Source organism: Tuber melanosporum (genome assembly GCF_000151645.1).
Source record: "Tuber melanosporum whole genome shotgun sequence assembly, scaffold_265, strain Mel28".
Lineage (NCBI taxonomy): Eukaryota > Fungi > Ascomycota > Pezizomycetes > Pezizales > Tuberaceae > Tuber > Tuber melanosporum.
In genome coordinates this window covers 14,534-28,900 of record NW_003298936.1, presented here as the reverse complement: position 1 = coordinate 28,900, position 14,367 = coordinate 14,534, and the positions used below count along the sequence as shown (strand labels likewise).

Below are 14,367 nucleotides of genomic sequence, written 5' to 3'. Positions count from 1 at the left end.
TTCCACAAGCCTATGGTGTCACACCCTCTGCCTGTGGAACATACAAAACTTTAGGGCTGTACCTCCGTAGTACACTCACCCCTCGCTGTCCTGGACGGCCATGATCCCAAGAATCTGTCCGGTACAGCGAGTGATCCGGAACAATATGTTAGGTTTTGGTGTAAAGGAAATCAGAATTTACCTGAGTTTCATACGAGACAGCGAGGTAACTTATCCAGTTCAGCGTGATCCGGGATGGCGGGGTGCGAGTGTATTGCGGTACTCGAGTATCATACAGTTGCACCCCGCTGTCCCGGACCTCGCTCTCCTAGATCCCCTGTTGTCCCAGATGAAATTCTCTGAGCTCTGAATTTTTTTGCACCAGAATGTACCCCGTTGTCCCGGATAATCCGCTGTCCTGGACAGATTCTGCGGATTTTGGCCATCCGGGACAGCGAGGTGCGACTGTACAAGCCCCCGGCGAGATGACTTCGTAAGTAAGACAGAGATCGTTTCATAACTGTTCACTGACATTCTATTGGTTACTTATGCTAATAGATTAGTATCAACAGGGATCACGCTTGGCATGCAAGACCTGTTAATTGACGTGCGGGTTTTGCAGAAGGCAATTCCACTCGAGGGCAGTTAAATATATCAATCAAGGCTATTGCATTTGTAATGGTTGCCCACAACCCCGCACGTTGGGCTGGATACACAGCGGCTCGTTTATTTTCCTTTTTCTCGATGGGGAAAGCTTTTGAGTCATGGTGGGAAATCAGAAGTGTTCGCATCTTGCGGCCCGGGCTTTTCGGAAACTTCTTTAAAAGTATGCCCCTTCGCGTGTCTCAATTCGCTACAATCCTTAGGTCCCAAGCAGCAAATACTCCTCCGCCCAAATCAAATGAGAAAGGACCTCCAGTATTACCAAAAGGCCTCATGGTAACTGGACGAGCGGGGATATTAGATGCTGGGCAAAGTGGAATCTCACTTTTGGTGATTATACACATAGCCCGATTAAACATCACGTACAAATGAAAAGTAGGATATCGTACTCGTAGACTGCACCACAGTTCCATTTACAAAAACAATACCAGAGCCCCCAACTCCAACATCACGCCACTTTGCCTTCCCTAGCCACCTTCCATCATACATAAAAGCAAGGATAATAGTAATAATAATAGTGATAATAGAAAAACCAAAAGCACCTGCTTCAAGGCACACAAATGACTAGAAGAGAACAGAATAAACGAGAATGATATCCAACTACTGATAAACTTACTCAAAAGTCAAAGAAAGGCAAAGAAAAGATAATCCTTTCCATAGCATAACTAATTCATAGCTTTCATAACTTCGTAAATCGTGAAACAAATGAGAGGTGGAAAGCGGATGAGCGCCTGCAATGAGAATCCAAATATCTACTAAACTTTTGGTAAAGAAATGGTTGCTGATATTAAAGAGAGTAAGAAGGCAATCTAATCTCCTTGATGACCCTCTCAAATGCGCGAGCGTCTAAAAATCATTCATCAGTCACAAATTCAAACACTAGTTCATCCATCCATCCATCCAGAGGCCGAGAGAACAAACCTCCAGGATTCCTGAAACGCAGTTCGTAATTCTTCCATGTGTTGGTGTCAAAGTAGACCGAAAACGAAAACTGCCGTAGGTCCCTTAGGATAATTGAATTACTTCGCGAGTAACGAAGCCAGTCAGGAATACCAATATAATCCGTAACTACAAAGTTGTAAGCACCGAAAAATTCCACTATTCATCCCTGGCTTTAAAAATGGGGCTTACTAAAAGCAGTCCAAATGGTTACATCGGTTTGTTCGCCTTTGACATTGGCGGAGGCCAATCTTACTACTCCGGAGTCCCGGTCCTGCAATACTCTTAAAATGTGAGGATAACCCTCATCGTCGATTTCACTGCCTGTAGTCAGTAACCCGACATAAAAATCTATAGAGGAGTGATGACGAACCCGCTAAAAAGAAGCTCTTCTCCGTCAAGCCAATACTCTGATTTTTTGGGCGTCGGTGCCTTCGGACCGTTGAATCTTAACGCCAAGAAGGTATGATAAAATAACACCATATCTACCCGCAACCGTGTCAACATGGCCCAAAAGGGCAACGAAAATAGCCTGTCACATACTTTCGATATCTGCAAAATATAAACAAGCCCATAGGATACCGCGGCGCTTAAGATGGAGACTGGATCCAGCTCGGGATACAGTCAAAAGAGATGCATCGATGAATGTTTGGAATTTGGTGTGTCCTCGGCGGTCGTTGACCCACCCACCCGAATATGGTTGACCAACCGTGCAGACAACTTTCGCGGCTTCGGTCGTCTCATCGCGGTAGAGGCGAAGAGTAAGGTCATTATCAAATTCCCTGGAAACAGGTGACGTATTAGTGTAAAAAAAGAAAACCAGCAGTATATTAAAGTCTGAAATTTCTCACACTTTAATAATCTCAATCTCTTCTCTTGCCATATTAAGTGTGTCCATTGGCATCCCAAAACATTGTGATCCCTCGGCAGTTCTGGTACCATAATTAGCCAACATTTATCGCGAAATAAACCTTTAATCCATACTTGGCAGTATTCACAAACCCGGTAGACCCGGCCGTCCCATCAAAAACACCGGCCCACCAATCAGGCCTAACATTCACATTGCCTCCACGCAGTCTTGGGCCTGGCGGTGATGGCGGAAGCGGAGTTGGCGCTGGGGGGGGGAACCTACGGTCCCGAGGTGGCGGCGATATTGGTGTATTTGGGGTAATCGGGGCCATAGGTGTTGCGGGCCGGGAGTCATGTGCTGGGGTCATGTAGCGCACAGGGTCAACATTGACCGAATGAGGTGGAGATACAGGGCTGAAAGAGCGCGAGGAACGCCGTGACGGCGAGCCATAGGGAGGCGTTGGTGGATATCGAGCCATATAGGCCTTTTCCTCAGAAGCCCTTCTCTGACTTTCCTCCAGATCTCTCATTCTTTTCGCTACTCTTTCCTGGTTGGTTGCGAAATATTTCATCTCCTCCCGGAGTCTTGACATTTCGGTTCGGTTTCCCGATTTACTAGAATTAGGTCAGCCAAGCCTAAAGTGAGACACTGCAGAGTTGCGGGGTAGGTCACTGTTGCAAAATCCCTTTCAATTGCAGCAAAAAAGTCCGGTGAACATCTAAGCGACTACCCAAAGGAAAACCTTCGGCTTTATGAAAATAAGATTGGATCTCGTGCCAGGTTTTTCGAGGTGAGGCAGCCCGCCGCCCAGAAGTGTATCGTGCAACAATATTATCCAGCTCACGAAGAGACCTCGAGCAACTACCGATACCCAACACGATGTCGTCCAGCAACTCTCGAGCAAGGCGGTTAAAGCGATGATCCTGAAAAGCAAAATCAAGGTCCCTTAAGGTGGCCCTTATATCATAAAGGCATTTGACTACGCTGCGAATATCGCGGGATGAGTCTGGCAACAAATCGGCGTATCGACAGAGAGAATCGGCGGTGTTGCCAGCAATCGACGAGAGGGCCAAAACCCCGAAAACAGCCAAACGCTCTGCCATGGGACAAGAATTGTTTCCTTGTGTCTTGGCTTCGTCAAGAAGAGACTTTTGATGGCGGAATGGCAGGTGAAACGGGGCGTTCTTTTAGTCGTCAGGAAACATAGACGGTAGGAATGAACGGAGAGATAGATTCAACGCCAGAAACAACTTTCCCTTCGGTGGGCTAGGCTGGAGGAGGGGGCCAGGGAGATAATGTAATTGAATAAATGCTCAGCGAGAAAAGAGGGGATGCACATGCGGCTCCTCAAAGGGTGGTGGGCTCTGACGTGTCTGAGCAGAGTGCGGTATGTACGGTACGGTAGGTATGGATGGTGGGAGAGGTAAGCTAAGCGTGGTATATGTATCATACTCTCCCAACAAAGTGCACCCCACCCTAGCCTGTTCTCCGCGAGAAGTCTCAAGGCCTAAGTGGTCGTAGGAACACTAGCAAAAAAGATGATCAATTTTGACTGGCTTGTCATGTAGGTAAACGCATAAGATACAGTACCAACAATCCAATTGACCAACCCTGTCTGGCCACTAAGGAGGACCAGACTATTTCGCAGAAGCAGCAAGGCCCAGTGCCTGCTCTGTGTGAGGAGGGCGAAAAAAGATATGGAAGTCACCCGGAAAGGAGTGGCAAAAGAGAAGAAAAAATAAAAATAAAAATGGAGGGAAACGAGTGGAGAGAGCATTGGCTCTCATCACCCACAGATGCAGCTTGGATGTGGTGTGTGGACATGCGGGGGAGCTCTCGGGGAAAATACTGTGACGCCACAGGCAAATCCCAATCATCTAGAGCAATATAAAAATCCGCTCCCGAATTACTCGAACACCTTGCTCCTCACGAGCACTTCACTCAGGCTGTTGCCAAAAGAGCCATACATAGTCCATAAGATCAGCTTTTTTCTTTGGCAGCTAGCGCGCAATTGCAGTTCAGACCGACATTTGGTACGAGAACCATACCCGTATCCTTTCGTAAAGAGGGTTGCTGGCGACGCACTTCCATAAGGCCACGGTTCCTCTGCAACAATTAAGGTATCGTGCTCGAGCACCGGATTCTGATGCCATTTCTTGATTTCTACCACATCAGCAGCAAGTAAGGCCACCCATGATTGGACTCTTTCCAATGGATCGACCGGCCGTTTCGTCTATCTCCGTGCCCGCTTCAATAAATCGAGCGAATCTCACCAGTAGGCAAGCGTGTCTCCTCCCCAAACCCCGATATCAGTTTCTCGTGATGTATGCCTAAGAAGCAGTTTAGAACATGTCCAATAATTCTCCTGGGTCACAAAGAAGGTGGCTAACCTCATTATGTCATTGATTCCTTCGCCTACTCGTACTCGAGTACACGAGTACTGGTAGAGGATGGGTGGCAGAATCACTTACTCAAGTGCCCAAGCACAGAATTATGGCATAATGTATAAATGCACGAAGTGAGAGGTTTCCCTGTTTTCTATCGCTTTTTGGTTGCAGTTTAATTCTTTTCTTTTCTTTTTTCTTTTTTCTTTCTTCCGAGATATAAAATCGATGCGGAACGAGAGGAAACCAAGGGCCCGGAAGGAATAGCGAACAGGAAAACGAAAAAAGGTCGCAATCTCACTCCGGAATCAAGTCCTCTGATCCCTCGCAGAGCTTCTGCTGTGAAAAAGCGATTCGATTCGAGGCAGGAGAGGGGTTGAGGAGATAAATATCTAGATACAGGTATCATTCTTTCGTCTCTTTTCCTCTTGGGAGGTTTTTTTGGCCAGAAAGGATCATTGTTGGGGGGTACCACACCAGTGCTCAGTTGCTAAGGATGCGGTCTCCACAGTTCCCACGTTCAGTACCGATAGGACTGACGGGGTTAGACGCAGACGTGGTGCCCCTGACACTGGGGGACGAGAGAGGGATTTGTCTACCACATACGTGTTGGCGATGAACAGATCAAAGTCCAATATAACTTCCCTTGGCCATAAAAAGCCAGATTACAAAGCGGCGAAAAAAACCCAATTGACTGATATTCAACCAAAATCGAAAGATTCGCCACGGCAGAGCCAGATCCTTGGGCGACAGTTCGCAACATGACTTAAGCGTAAAAACTCAAAGCTCATTGAAACAGCATACCAGTTCAGTACGCAGAAAATCGCAGGGACTATACAGGGTATGAAAAAGCACTCATGGAGAGTACGTGTCAAACAGCATCAGGTTCCGATAAACGAATGTAAGAAAATTAGGCGTGAGGCGCTTAACCCATCACGGAGCAATCAGAACAACGAAATTAAAATTAAAATATTGATAATAAAAACCTATCACCAAAAACCGTAGATGAACTTCATCACCACCGCCACCATCCTCACCGCCACCAACGCCGCCGATAAGGTAGACTACTTGATAGCAGAGTTGCAATACGGTACGGTAATTTATTGCTGCATGTATTATACTCGTACTCGTAAATTTACCATGGTGTCAACATCTTAAGGTATTGAGTGAGTGACACTGTACCGTATGAGTGTGAAAGCGCCCATTCCCCACCACATCGATGTGTTTGTCGATGCTTGTCCAGCAGATTGGGAGTGAAGGGAAAAGATGGAGAAAATGGAAAAAACCAGCCGCTCGGTGAACAATCGTGCCTTTCATTTTTCTCTCTCCATTCACCCCCTTACCCTCCGCTCCCCCTTCCCTCCCTTCCATCTATCCACTCGTATCTGTCGATTCTGCTCTCTTCCCTCCCCGGAAGCGAGGGGAGTCAAACACATCTATAACTACAGCGCCCCTTCGCACAACATCGTTCCAGGCACAGCTCAGTGTACCGTAGACCAAAAGCAAAGCAAAACGGCTCTTTACCATAAAATGCATGGTGGATCAATCACCAGTCCTTCACCCCCCCCCCTATGCGTCGACCCTATTTAGTTTAGACCGATGCATCTCGCCAATCAACTTAGTTCAAGCCCGCGTCTGCCTCAGATCACGCGAACGTCACATGCCGCGACCGGCAAAGGACGCGTTACGCCCGAGCCCACGCGTCACAACAACAATCATCATCGCGGTCTCCATTAATTCAATCCACGCCTTTTCATTCCGCTATGATCATTTCTCATTGCTCCACCAGCACCATCCTCAACCATCAAGCATGTAATGTCAAACCAACTAATCCCTGCCCCTCCTAATGCCCCACGAAAGCCCATTTAGAAAAAACAGTTGTAAATAAGCGGGAAAAAAAAAAATTCAAAGTTAGGGAGAAATAAGATGTGATAAGAAGACTGGGGACTAAAATACAGAACAATTCATCGAGTTGCCCAACTCAACAAAAAGACCCTTTCGTCTCAATCGCCACATACATTCATTAAGAGACATGGAAGGAACCCACCAGACACACCGAAGCCAGCATGTGCACACAAGATAGAAAAAACCCCACTTCTACGGCCACAACAAATGTTGATATTGGGATATCATCTCAAGAAAGGGATCGGGACGGTTGAGTTTTGTTTTTTTGCTTTTGGTATTGTGTAGGCAAAGAGAAGCACGGTTATTCCATGAACTGAAAACGGGTGAACGGATGTCAAGAGAACTAAAATAAAGAACCAAGTCACTATTCGTCGTCCTCCTCCTCCTCGGGGCCTCCCTGTGCCTGTAGGACGATGTGCTAGTCAGATACAATCAATACGGGTGTATGGAATGCTCACTGCTAGGAGCTCATGAGGATCACTTACGTTGTAGGCTGCCTTTTCATCTTCATATCGTTTCTTGTCCGCGGCCGCTTTGGCTTCGTAGGGCTGGCGCTGTTTTTCGGACAAAGCCTTCCAGCGTTCACCTAGGACTTTGCCAACCTGACCTAGGAGAGAGGTTAGCAGAAGAGAATGTGAGTGTGAACACGAGAAAACTTACCAAATGCAATTCCAGGATTGTCATTCCTAACATTTTCACGCTGTTCGTTCGCGAAGAACATATAGGCAGAGAGACCACGTTTAGGGGCATTAGGATCTAGAATAACAGAGAAGTCAGCGATAAAGGCTACAACAGAAAAGGTAAATAGACGTATGACATGTTTGCCACAAGAATAGTGGGGGGTATTAAAGGACAAAAGGGGTTGGAAGGAATACATACCCTTCTTCTTCTGGGCAGCTTGGGCAGGCTGGGGAATACGCTCAGTCCGGGGCATTATGATACTAAAGATGTGACAACAGGGGTACTGGAGCAGCGAGCGGACGCGTGAGCTTAACGAGTTGTTGTGTGGTTGTGAAGAGGAAGGAAGATAGATTGAGACGGGGCCGTTTTTTGTTTGTTTGTTTCTTTTCTTTTTCTGCCTTCCTTCTCCTCTCAAGTCTCTAGAGACAGCAAGAAATATTGGTGAAAAATGTGGAGAAGGGTTCAGTTGGGGCAGCTTTTTATAAAGTGAAATGAAGGAGTATTATACCGCGCGGTACAAGAGCGTTGATACGGTTGCGCGGTAATGAAGTTTGCGTGTGTGCAGGTAGAGTTCAAAGGGAAGGAAGGGAAGTTATGGGAGAACAGCGAAATGAAAACGAAAATGGATCACGACAGAGAGGAGGGGAAAGACAAACCTTTAGAAGCGATTGCAACAAGAAGACTTTAGGGGATTAGCAAAGATGAAAGAGTTCTGTGTTTTTCGAAATTGATGGTCAGTTAGGTTGTTCGGGTCACTCGAGATTTTTTATCTTATCGCAGGAAGCAGCGAAAAGGGAGTGGGTTTTTTTTTGCTGTAGGAAATTTTTTGGTAGAGGGCAGAACGGATAGTATGGGAGGAGACTTACTGTGAGGCGAGTTTGTATGGGGGGAAAGGAGTTGTGTGAGAGCGAGCAGTATGGGAGAAAACAGTGGGAGTGGCAGACCTTATGCTGTGAGCGGCTGGCTAGCAACCCACATCACTTCGGGCTACCACACCAAAACTACCAGGACGCACCCACCACCAAAATGCCTGAAGGGTTAAAGTGGAGGGGGCTACCACAACCAATCAGGGCGGAGAATTCCCCATACTCCCCTAACCCCAGCGCAGGTAAAGGAGAAACGGAGGAGAAGCAGAAATGGTAGAGAAAGCGGGCAGTCTGAAAAATGTATAGGGCAGCTAGACTAACTTTCAAATTATGCAAAAGAACTTTGGGAGAGTCACCAAAGGCATGGACTCGAAATGCATCGGAATCGATAATACACAGAACCGCTAAATCCCTAAAGGAAGCAAAGATATTTACTTTTCCGCCCATGGTCCGTGCCTGAGAAAATATGATTGGAAGAAAATGCTCAAATTAGTAAGCATGATGTCTCAGACTTCCCGATGCGAGGAGTGAAAAAGTGCCAAGAGGAAGGCTTGTTGCGCTGATCAGCAAGGAGAGGGAAGGGAGAGAGGAAAAGGGGAGATTACCGTGTGGTACGCTACTGGGAAATATTGGGAGGGCAAACTTCCAACATTCGAAGGATAAATTACATGCCATACAGTTCATTTCCTCACAAATGCCGACACCAGAATTACCAAGACCAGGACGGCAGACGGTATGGTACGGTGCATTCCACTTCGCCTTTGACTGGTCTCATGTAGTATCACTCGATTTTTCACTAGAAGCGTCGAGGACATGTGTTATGATGTCGGGGCATACTGTGTGTACAGGCACTGTACTAGTACTCAAGTACATAGATCGCAGTATACTCGGGAGGACAGCAGCGGATCGAGGGCAGGAGTACGAATAGGGCAGGTGCCCGGGCAGGGCACCCAGTACACGCTAGCGATTGGCTTGTAGAGGACTGTATCCGCTCGATGTATAATACCGGTACGGTACAAGTAGCATTCGGGCACCATGCTGCACTCGTACAGCACTGTACGAGTATACCGGTGTGTTTGCCAGTCCCCACCACACTTGTAGCATAGAATTGCCCTATATGTCTCGCTGTGCTTTTCGGGCTGAGGGCGGTGGTATGAGCTGTACTCGAGTATCATAGGTTTATCGGCAATCCTCTAAAATGTATGATAAGTCCCATACATGACTTAAAGCCTCGTTGTTCAATTGTCCCAATACCACGACTGTGAAAGGGGAAGAAAGAAAACAAGGTTCCTCAATTCCATTGTTTTCCTCCCACTGGAGAGCCTTCACGAGTGATGATTCCTTCCAACCAACCAAGTTGACTAACCAACAAAAGCCTAGCGGGTGTTGGGTTACGATCATTTGCCAGATATCGGTACTGTACTGTACTCGTACTCGTACGAGTACGGTGCATGGGCCAGATTTCATGGTGAAGCACACCGTCACGAGTTCCATCCCGGTAGCCCTACGAGTACTCTAGTGCTCGTGCTTACATATGCCGAGGAAATGCAGTGTTAAGCGCTACAGTAATGTTGTGTATTCAACGTACTGAGTCCTCACTCGTTCCGGCATCTATCATCCTACTATACTCTTCTCTTTCCATAGTATCCCCTCCGGTCCCACGTTGGCCCTCGTACAGAACCGGTCATCCGTAACCTAACTGTACCATACTGTACCAGATTACAGGATCGCAGTAATCACACGCACCCAGCGTACAGCCACTTAGCAGAAGCAGCAGCGTCAACTACTCGTACAAGCGGCCGGATCAGCCACACACGCAAAATAGATGCTCCATACCACGAGCCCCGGCAGCAAACCGGATAGGCGCGCAAGTTTGAGTGTCGCCACTGCACTTTCGGCACGCAATATTTCTGGCACGTCCACTTTAGGGAATAGGGCAAATGGTCATTCAAGGACTGTTTCGGACTCGAGAGAACATCTGCTGCATGTACGAGTCCACGGAATATCCAGCCCCGCCTCCCCAAGCCTGTCAGCTCTCTCCTCATCGCCCCCGCCGCCACGACATTCACCAAAAAAACCGAGCAGTTTACCAGATTCCTCGAACATACAACCGGGCTGTTTCGATACTTTGTCCGTCGACTCTGCAAGTGTTGCTTCTGCTGACTCGGTTGGCCAAACGCGAGTCCGCCGCCTTTGTTCTCCCGAAAACAGCCGCCGCCCTTTCGTTCCACCTCCGTGTCGCCAAACGACCAACCCTCGGTCATCTTCACAAAGTAAAGATTTGGGGGGTGCCTATACAGGGCGTCTTACAGAGCAAGCCCTACGCGACCAAGAAGCGGTGCAGCACGGCGATTTGGACGATACAGTACCGAAAACGCACCTTGCTCCCTATCAAACAATCACTTCTACCCCCCAGAAGCCCACATCACCAGGCTTTGGAGTGGATACAATAATGGCGTCCTCAACTCGCGAAGGGTCTGGAGGCAATGGGCTCACTTCGAGAGACAGATCTAGGAGTTTTGCAAGTACCCACTCTGATCCAACCCGAAAGACCGAAGGTGTTGCAGAAAGCGTTGTCCAGGGGACTGTGAGTAAGGCCTTTGGAAGCCGGCTAGGGCGGCTACCGTTTGGGCAGAGATCTAATGCTTTGGGATCTATGGGTAATAATGAGGATAATGGACATGGAGAATTCTCGCAGCCCACTGTGGAAGGATCTAAGGAAAAGCTGAAACCTACAGAGGGGAGTGTGGACTCGATATCAGGCCACAGGCTTATATCAACCTCTACCACTAGCAACCGGGGGCAGCCTTTCCGCTTGATAACTGCTCGGGCGGAGGGCAAGGCGAGGTCTGCCCAAGAGCAAAGCGATGGAAATGGGAAACAGCATTTAGGCTCACCTTCAAACGCTCCTAGACATGGATTGTCATTTACTCCAGCAGCGGGTACGCGGGCCAATTCTTCACCCAAAGATTCTAAGGCCCCACGGCAAGCTGTTTCAACTCTTCCTAGTCCGGGCCCCGATGGGCACTTAGCTCGGAGGGATAAAGGGCACATTATCAAATCTGATGTCTCACCAGCTGCTGCTACACAACAATCCCAAAAGCTGTCGCATAAGAGAAATGCTACCACATCCTCTATCCATCGTACATTCTCTGGCGAACAAGGTATTGGGAAAGCTAGGGACGAGCGGAATAGATCCTCAAGCGCTGCCTCATTTAGAGGGGCTGCTACCAGAAGCAAGCCCACCTCTCGATCGGTCTCTGCGACTTCAACCGTGGAATTGGGGGGCTCGCTCGGGGTTGCCCCGACTGATGCTTTAGTGACCGATGCGAATCTCGTGACCCCTATCCCGGCAGAGGCCCTTGAAACGATGCGAAAGGAGTCCCGCAGCGGTCGGAGCTCTAGCACAAGTAGCTGGACCGACGTCTCGGAACCTGGAGCCGATTTTTCATCACGAAAACCGGCACATGATAGGCAGCGAAATTCCAGAGCATCGAGTACCAGTGAGTCAACTTTAGACACGGGCAATTACAAAGATCCAAACTTTGAGGCACATGCACAAGAGTTATCCCCTGAAATCGACGACGCAGATACTAAACCTGCGCAAACTGAATTCGAAGGGTTTGCCCAGAGCTTCTTGAAGCGCCCCTCGGAGGCTGATTACGAAGACCTTGCACTAGCCTCGGGGGCGGGTAATTTCCAAACGTCCCGATATACACCTACTCCGTCCCCATCCAAGTGTCGGGATACTCGAAGGAAAACCGTTAAGGTTCCTCGGGGCTTAGAAGATATCAAGCTGGCGAGGAAGTCCCCTTTGGAGGAAGAAGATTCTGACGTTGATTCTCTCCAATACCTGCTTGAAAATGACCAAGATTTTTCTGCACTTTTTCCCCCGGTGGATGGCGAAGAGGACGACACGGCACTCTTACTCGCCAGTCTACCGACATATAAACCACCGACAGCCCAAAAGTTAAAAGTCAGGCCACGAGTTGAAGCCGAAGCTGGCGACCAAATGTGGGAGCAAGAACGTGCAGTGCATGAGAAGTTGATGAATCGTCTCCGAACGCTACACTTGGAGGTGCGGTCCGCCACTAGGGGTCTTGATGTGCTGGAGGGTTTCTTGGACGGGGCCGGATCGAGCGGGGATCTTAGTGAATGCTGGGATGACGCTGCTCAGAGGAAGGAATATATGAGGAGGCTTCGCAAAGAGGAACAAAAGCAGCGGCTAATACTGGAGCGCAGAATGAGGCAGAGGATGGCTCTTCTTGGTACCCCACTTCCTTGGAGCAAGTGGCTTGTAAAATGGGGGTTCGTAGCGTTTCTGGTTGTGGTTGTCTGGTATCTCCTCGAACTAGCAGTATTGTGAGTTTTTAACCTTTACCCCAATTATTTGCCGTTTTCAAAAATGTCCGAACCTTGCCCCGGTATTAGCCTAGGAAACGCCAAGATTTGCAGACACTTTTGAAAATGGCAAGTATTCGTAGTTACAATGCAACAGGTATACCCAATCAAGGTACTAATCGTAAATCTTTACTAGCCTCCACTCCATGCCTCCATCGTATTCATCCATTGCCATCGAACGTAAACCACCCCCAGAATTTGGGGCACTCTTCTCCCACACAATCCTCAAGCCGGCGAAAATCATCTTTAGCAGCAGCACGTGGCTGATCCAGCACGGAATCATCGCTACCATAAATTTCACCTCTACATTTCTCCCCGCAATCATTAGACCCTGCAAAGCTGCGATCATGGTCTTGCTCTCATGCTCATGGCGTTTCATGACTGCCATTGCTGTCGCTTTATCCTCCTCCTCCCCCTCCTTTTCGGCCGGGCGCGCATCAGAAACAGTGCACACCGCTGTGGTAGAATACGCCGGTGTTCCTGCTGGGATGCCACGGGCGCTGGGATCTGATCAAGTAGTTAATTGAGTAATCGTTTAATTGGTTTTGTATAGAACCCTCCTTTATTTCTTTCTCTTTCGCTTAAAAGCTTAACTTAATTGGTTACTTACCTATTTGAAGTTATTTTCTATTATTTTATTTTTTAAAAGATCGTCTCTATGATTGTTTGATTTAAGATAATGTATTTATCCTTCTTTTCGTACTTGTTTCGGGTTTCTGAAAAAGGCATGATACCATTCTTTCTCGTATCATGGCAGGTGCCATTATCATAGGGGAATGGTTGTGGTGGCTAGCGAAGGAGGCTATCTTCGAAATTCGCTGACACCTCCCCCATTTACACCAAAAATGGCTGATTTTAAACACACTCAATTCATCCAAAAGCAATGGAGAATTAAGGAAATGAATTCCATTGTGTAGGGAATTACCCAGAATCTCTGTATAAGAGTTATTTCTATTTTTCTACTCTACCCTGAGAGTTGAGAGCTGTATGGACAGATTGGATGCAGTTGCAAGGTACCTTTTGTCAGAGGAACCTACATAAAATTAGAAGTATTTTGCGTTCAGAGTTGTTGTATCACACCTTGGCCATCAACCAACAGAGCTTGTCACTTACGAATAGTGATATATTGATAGCTTTAAGGTTCCAACGGCTTTAGCTAATTTTAACTTTTTTCTAAGAGGGCGGCAAAGTTGAGATTTACACATAAAAAAACAATGTCCATTTTTGGTATAAAGAAGTAGTGGGAGGAGAAGGGGGAGTGTCATTGATTTTTGAAGGTATGAAAATACAGAATAAATCATATTACCTATAAAATTGACTACTTTAGTTATCTTACCTTGTAGGGTAATCTGTCCTCTTCACTAAGTATAAAAGAACTATATTTAAAGGCAAGATATGTCTGACCGGGGTTCTTAATAAATAATATCTTTTATTGGCAAACTAAGATCCACTACTGTTTCTAGCATAGTGGTTACTTGATTCTATTATGGTTATTGGTCTATCTAACACATATTAACTACATATATTAAGTAACTAGTAATGATAAATGTTTACTTATTTCATTTACTATGTTTTGATTGTGCCTTGTCCTTGTAGTCTGATCCTGTTAAGAGAATCTCACATCTGGACTGCTCCAGGATGGCATTTGACAGGTGACAACTGTTCCCAATACTATCCATAGGTTGTAGCATATTTCTGG

General features: G+C 47.2%; 4 protein-coding genes, besides 1 other annotated feature; 1 reads left to right on the top strand and 3 right to left on the bottom strand.

Moving 5' to 3' along the window:
- Positions 1-1,028: 1,028 nt before the first annotated feature.
- On the bottom strand, positions 1,029-3,703 carry GSTUM_00001200001 (uncharacterized protein). XM_002838612.2 has 8 exons: positions 3,104-3,703; positions 2,566-3,045; positions 2,433-2,513; positions 2,125-2,363; positions 1,955-2,066; positions 1,774-1,901; positions 1,564-1,710; positions 1,029-1,488 (listed from the first exon to the last, which is right to left on the bottom strand). Exons 1-8 carry the CDS (start codon positions 3,532-3,534, stop codon positions 1,430-1,432), a joined length of 1,677 nt encoding a protein of 558 aa, XP_002838658.1. The 5' UTR covers positions 3,535-3,703; the 3' UTR covers positions 1,029-1,429.
- Positions 3,704-6,471: 2,768 nt separating this feature from the next.
- Positions 6,472-6,549: a sequence feature (Short protein (GSTUM_00001199001, CAZ82848.1) was converted to a misc_feature.).
- Positions 6,549-6,680, bottom strand: GSTUM_00001198001 (uncharacterized protein; the record flags this gene model as incomplete). The annotated part of the gene is made up of 1 exon (XM_002838610.1): positions 6,549-6,680. One exon carries the CDS (start codon positions 6,678-6,680, stop codon positions 6,549-6,551), a length of 132 nt encoding a protein of 43 aa, XP_002838656.1.
- A 46-nt stretch (positions 6,681-6,726) lies between these two features.
- Positions 6,727-8,305, bottom strand: GSTUM_00001197001 (uncharacterized protein). XM_002838609.2 has 6 exons: positions 8,268-8,305; positions 8,058-8,113; positions 7,600-7,684; positions 7,381-7,476; positions 7,206-7,327; positions 6,727-7,123 (listed from the first exon to the last, which is right to left on the bottom strand). Exons 3-6 carry the CDS (start codon positions 7,652-7,654, stop codon positions 7,085-7,087), a joined length of 312 nt encoding a protein of 103 aa, XP_002838655.1. The 5' UTR covers positions 7,655-7,684; positions 8,058-8,113; positions 8,268-8,305; the 3' UTR covers positions 6,727-7,084.
- Positions 8,306-9,878: 1,573 nt separating this feature from the next.
- GSTUM_00001196001 (uncharacterized protein) lies at positions 9,879-13,764 on the top strand. XM_002838608.2 has 1 exon: positions 9,879-13,764. The coding sequence occupies exon 1, from the start codon at positions 10,093-10,095 to the stop codon at positions 12,631-12,633; it is 2,541 nt and encodes an 846-aa protein (XP_002838654.1). The 5' UTR covers positions 9,879-10,092; the 3' UTR covers positions 12,634-13,764.
- The last annotated feature ends 603 nt before the right edge of the window (positions 13,765-14,367 follow it).

Excerpts from the sequence above, each read along its gene's own strand:
- GSTUM_00001200001 (XM_002838612.2), bottom strand. The coding sequence starts at position 3,534 with ATGGCAGAGCGTTTGGCTGTTTTCGGGGTTTTGGCCCTCTCGTCGATT. Across the intron at positions 3,046-3,103 it reads TTGAAAGGGATTTTGCAACA|TAAATCGGGAAACCGAACCG; the intron begins GTGACCTACCCC and ends ACCTAATTCTAG. Across the intron at positions 2,364-2,432 it reads GAGATTGAGATTATTAAAGT|GGAATTTGATAATGACCTTA; the intron begins GTGAGAAATTTC and ends ACCTGTTTCCAG.
- GSTUM_00001197001 (XM_002838609.2), bottom strand. The coding sequence starts at position 7,654 with ATGCCCCGGACTGAGCGTATTCCCCAGCCTGCCCAAGCTGCCCAGAAG. Across the intron at positions 7,477-7,599 it reads AGCTGCCCAGAAGAAGAAGG|ATCCTAATGCCCCTAAACGT; the intron begins GTATGTATTCCT and ends CTGTTATTCTAG. Across the intron at positions 7,124-7,205 it reads ATGAAAAGGCAGCCTACAAC|GCACAGGGAGGCCCCGAGGA; the intron begins GTAAGTGATCCT and ends ATCGTCCTACAG.
- GSTUM_00001196001 (XM_002838608.2), top strand. The coding sequence starts at position 10,093 with ATGCTCCATACCACGAGCCCCGGCAGCAAACCGGATAGGCGCGCAAGT.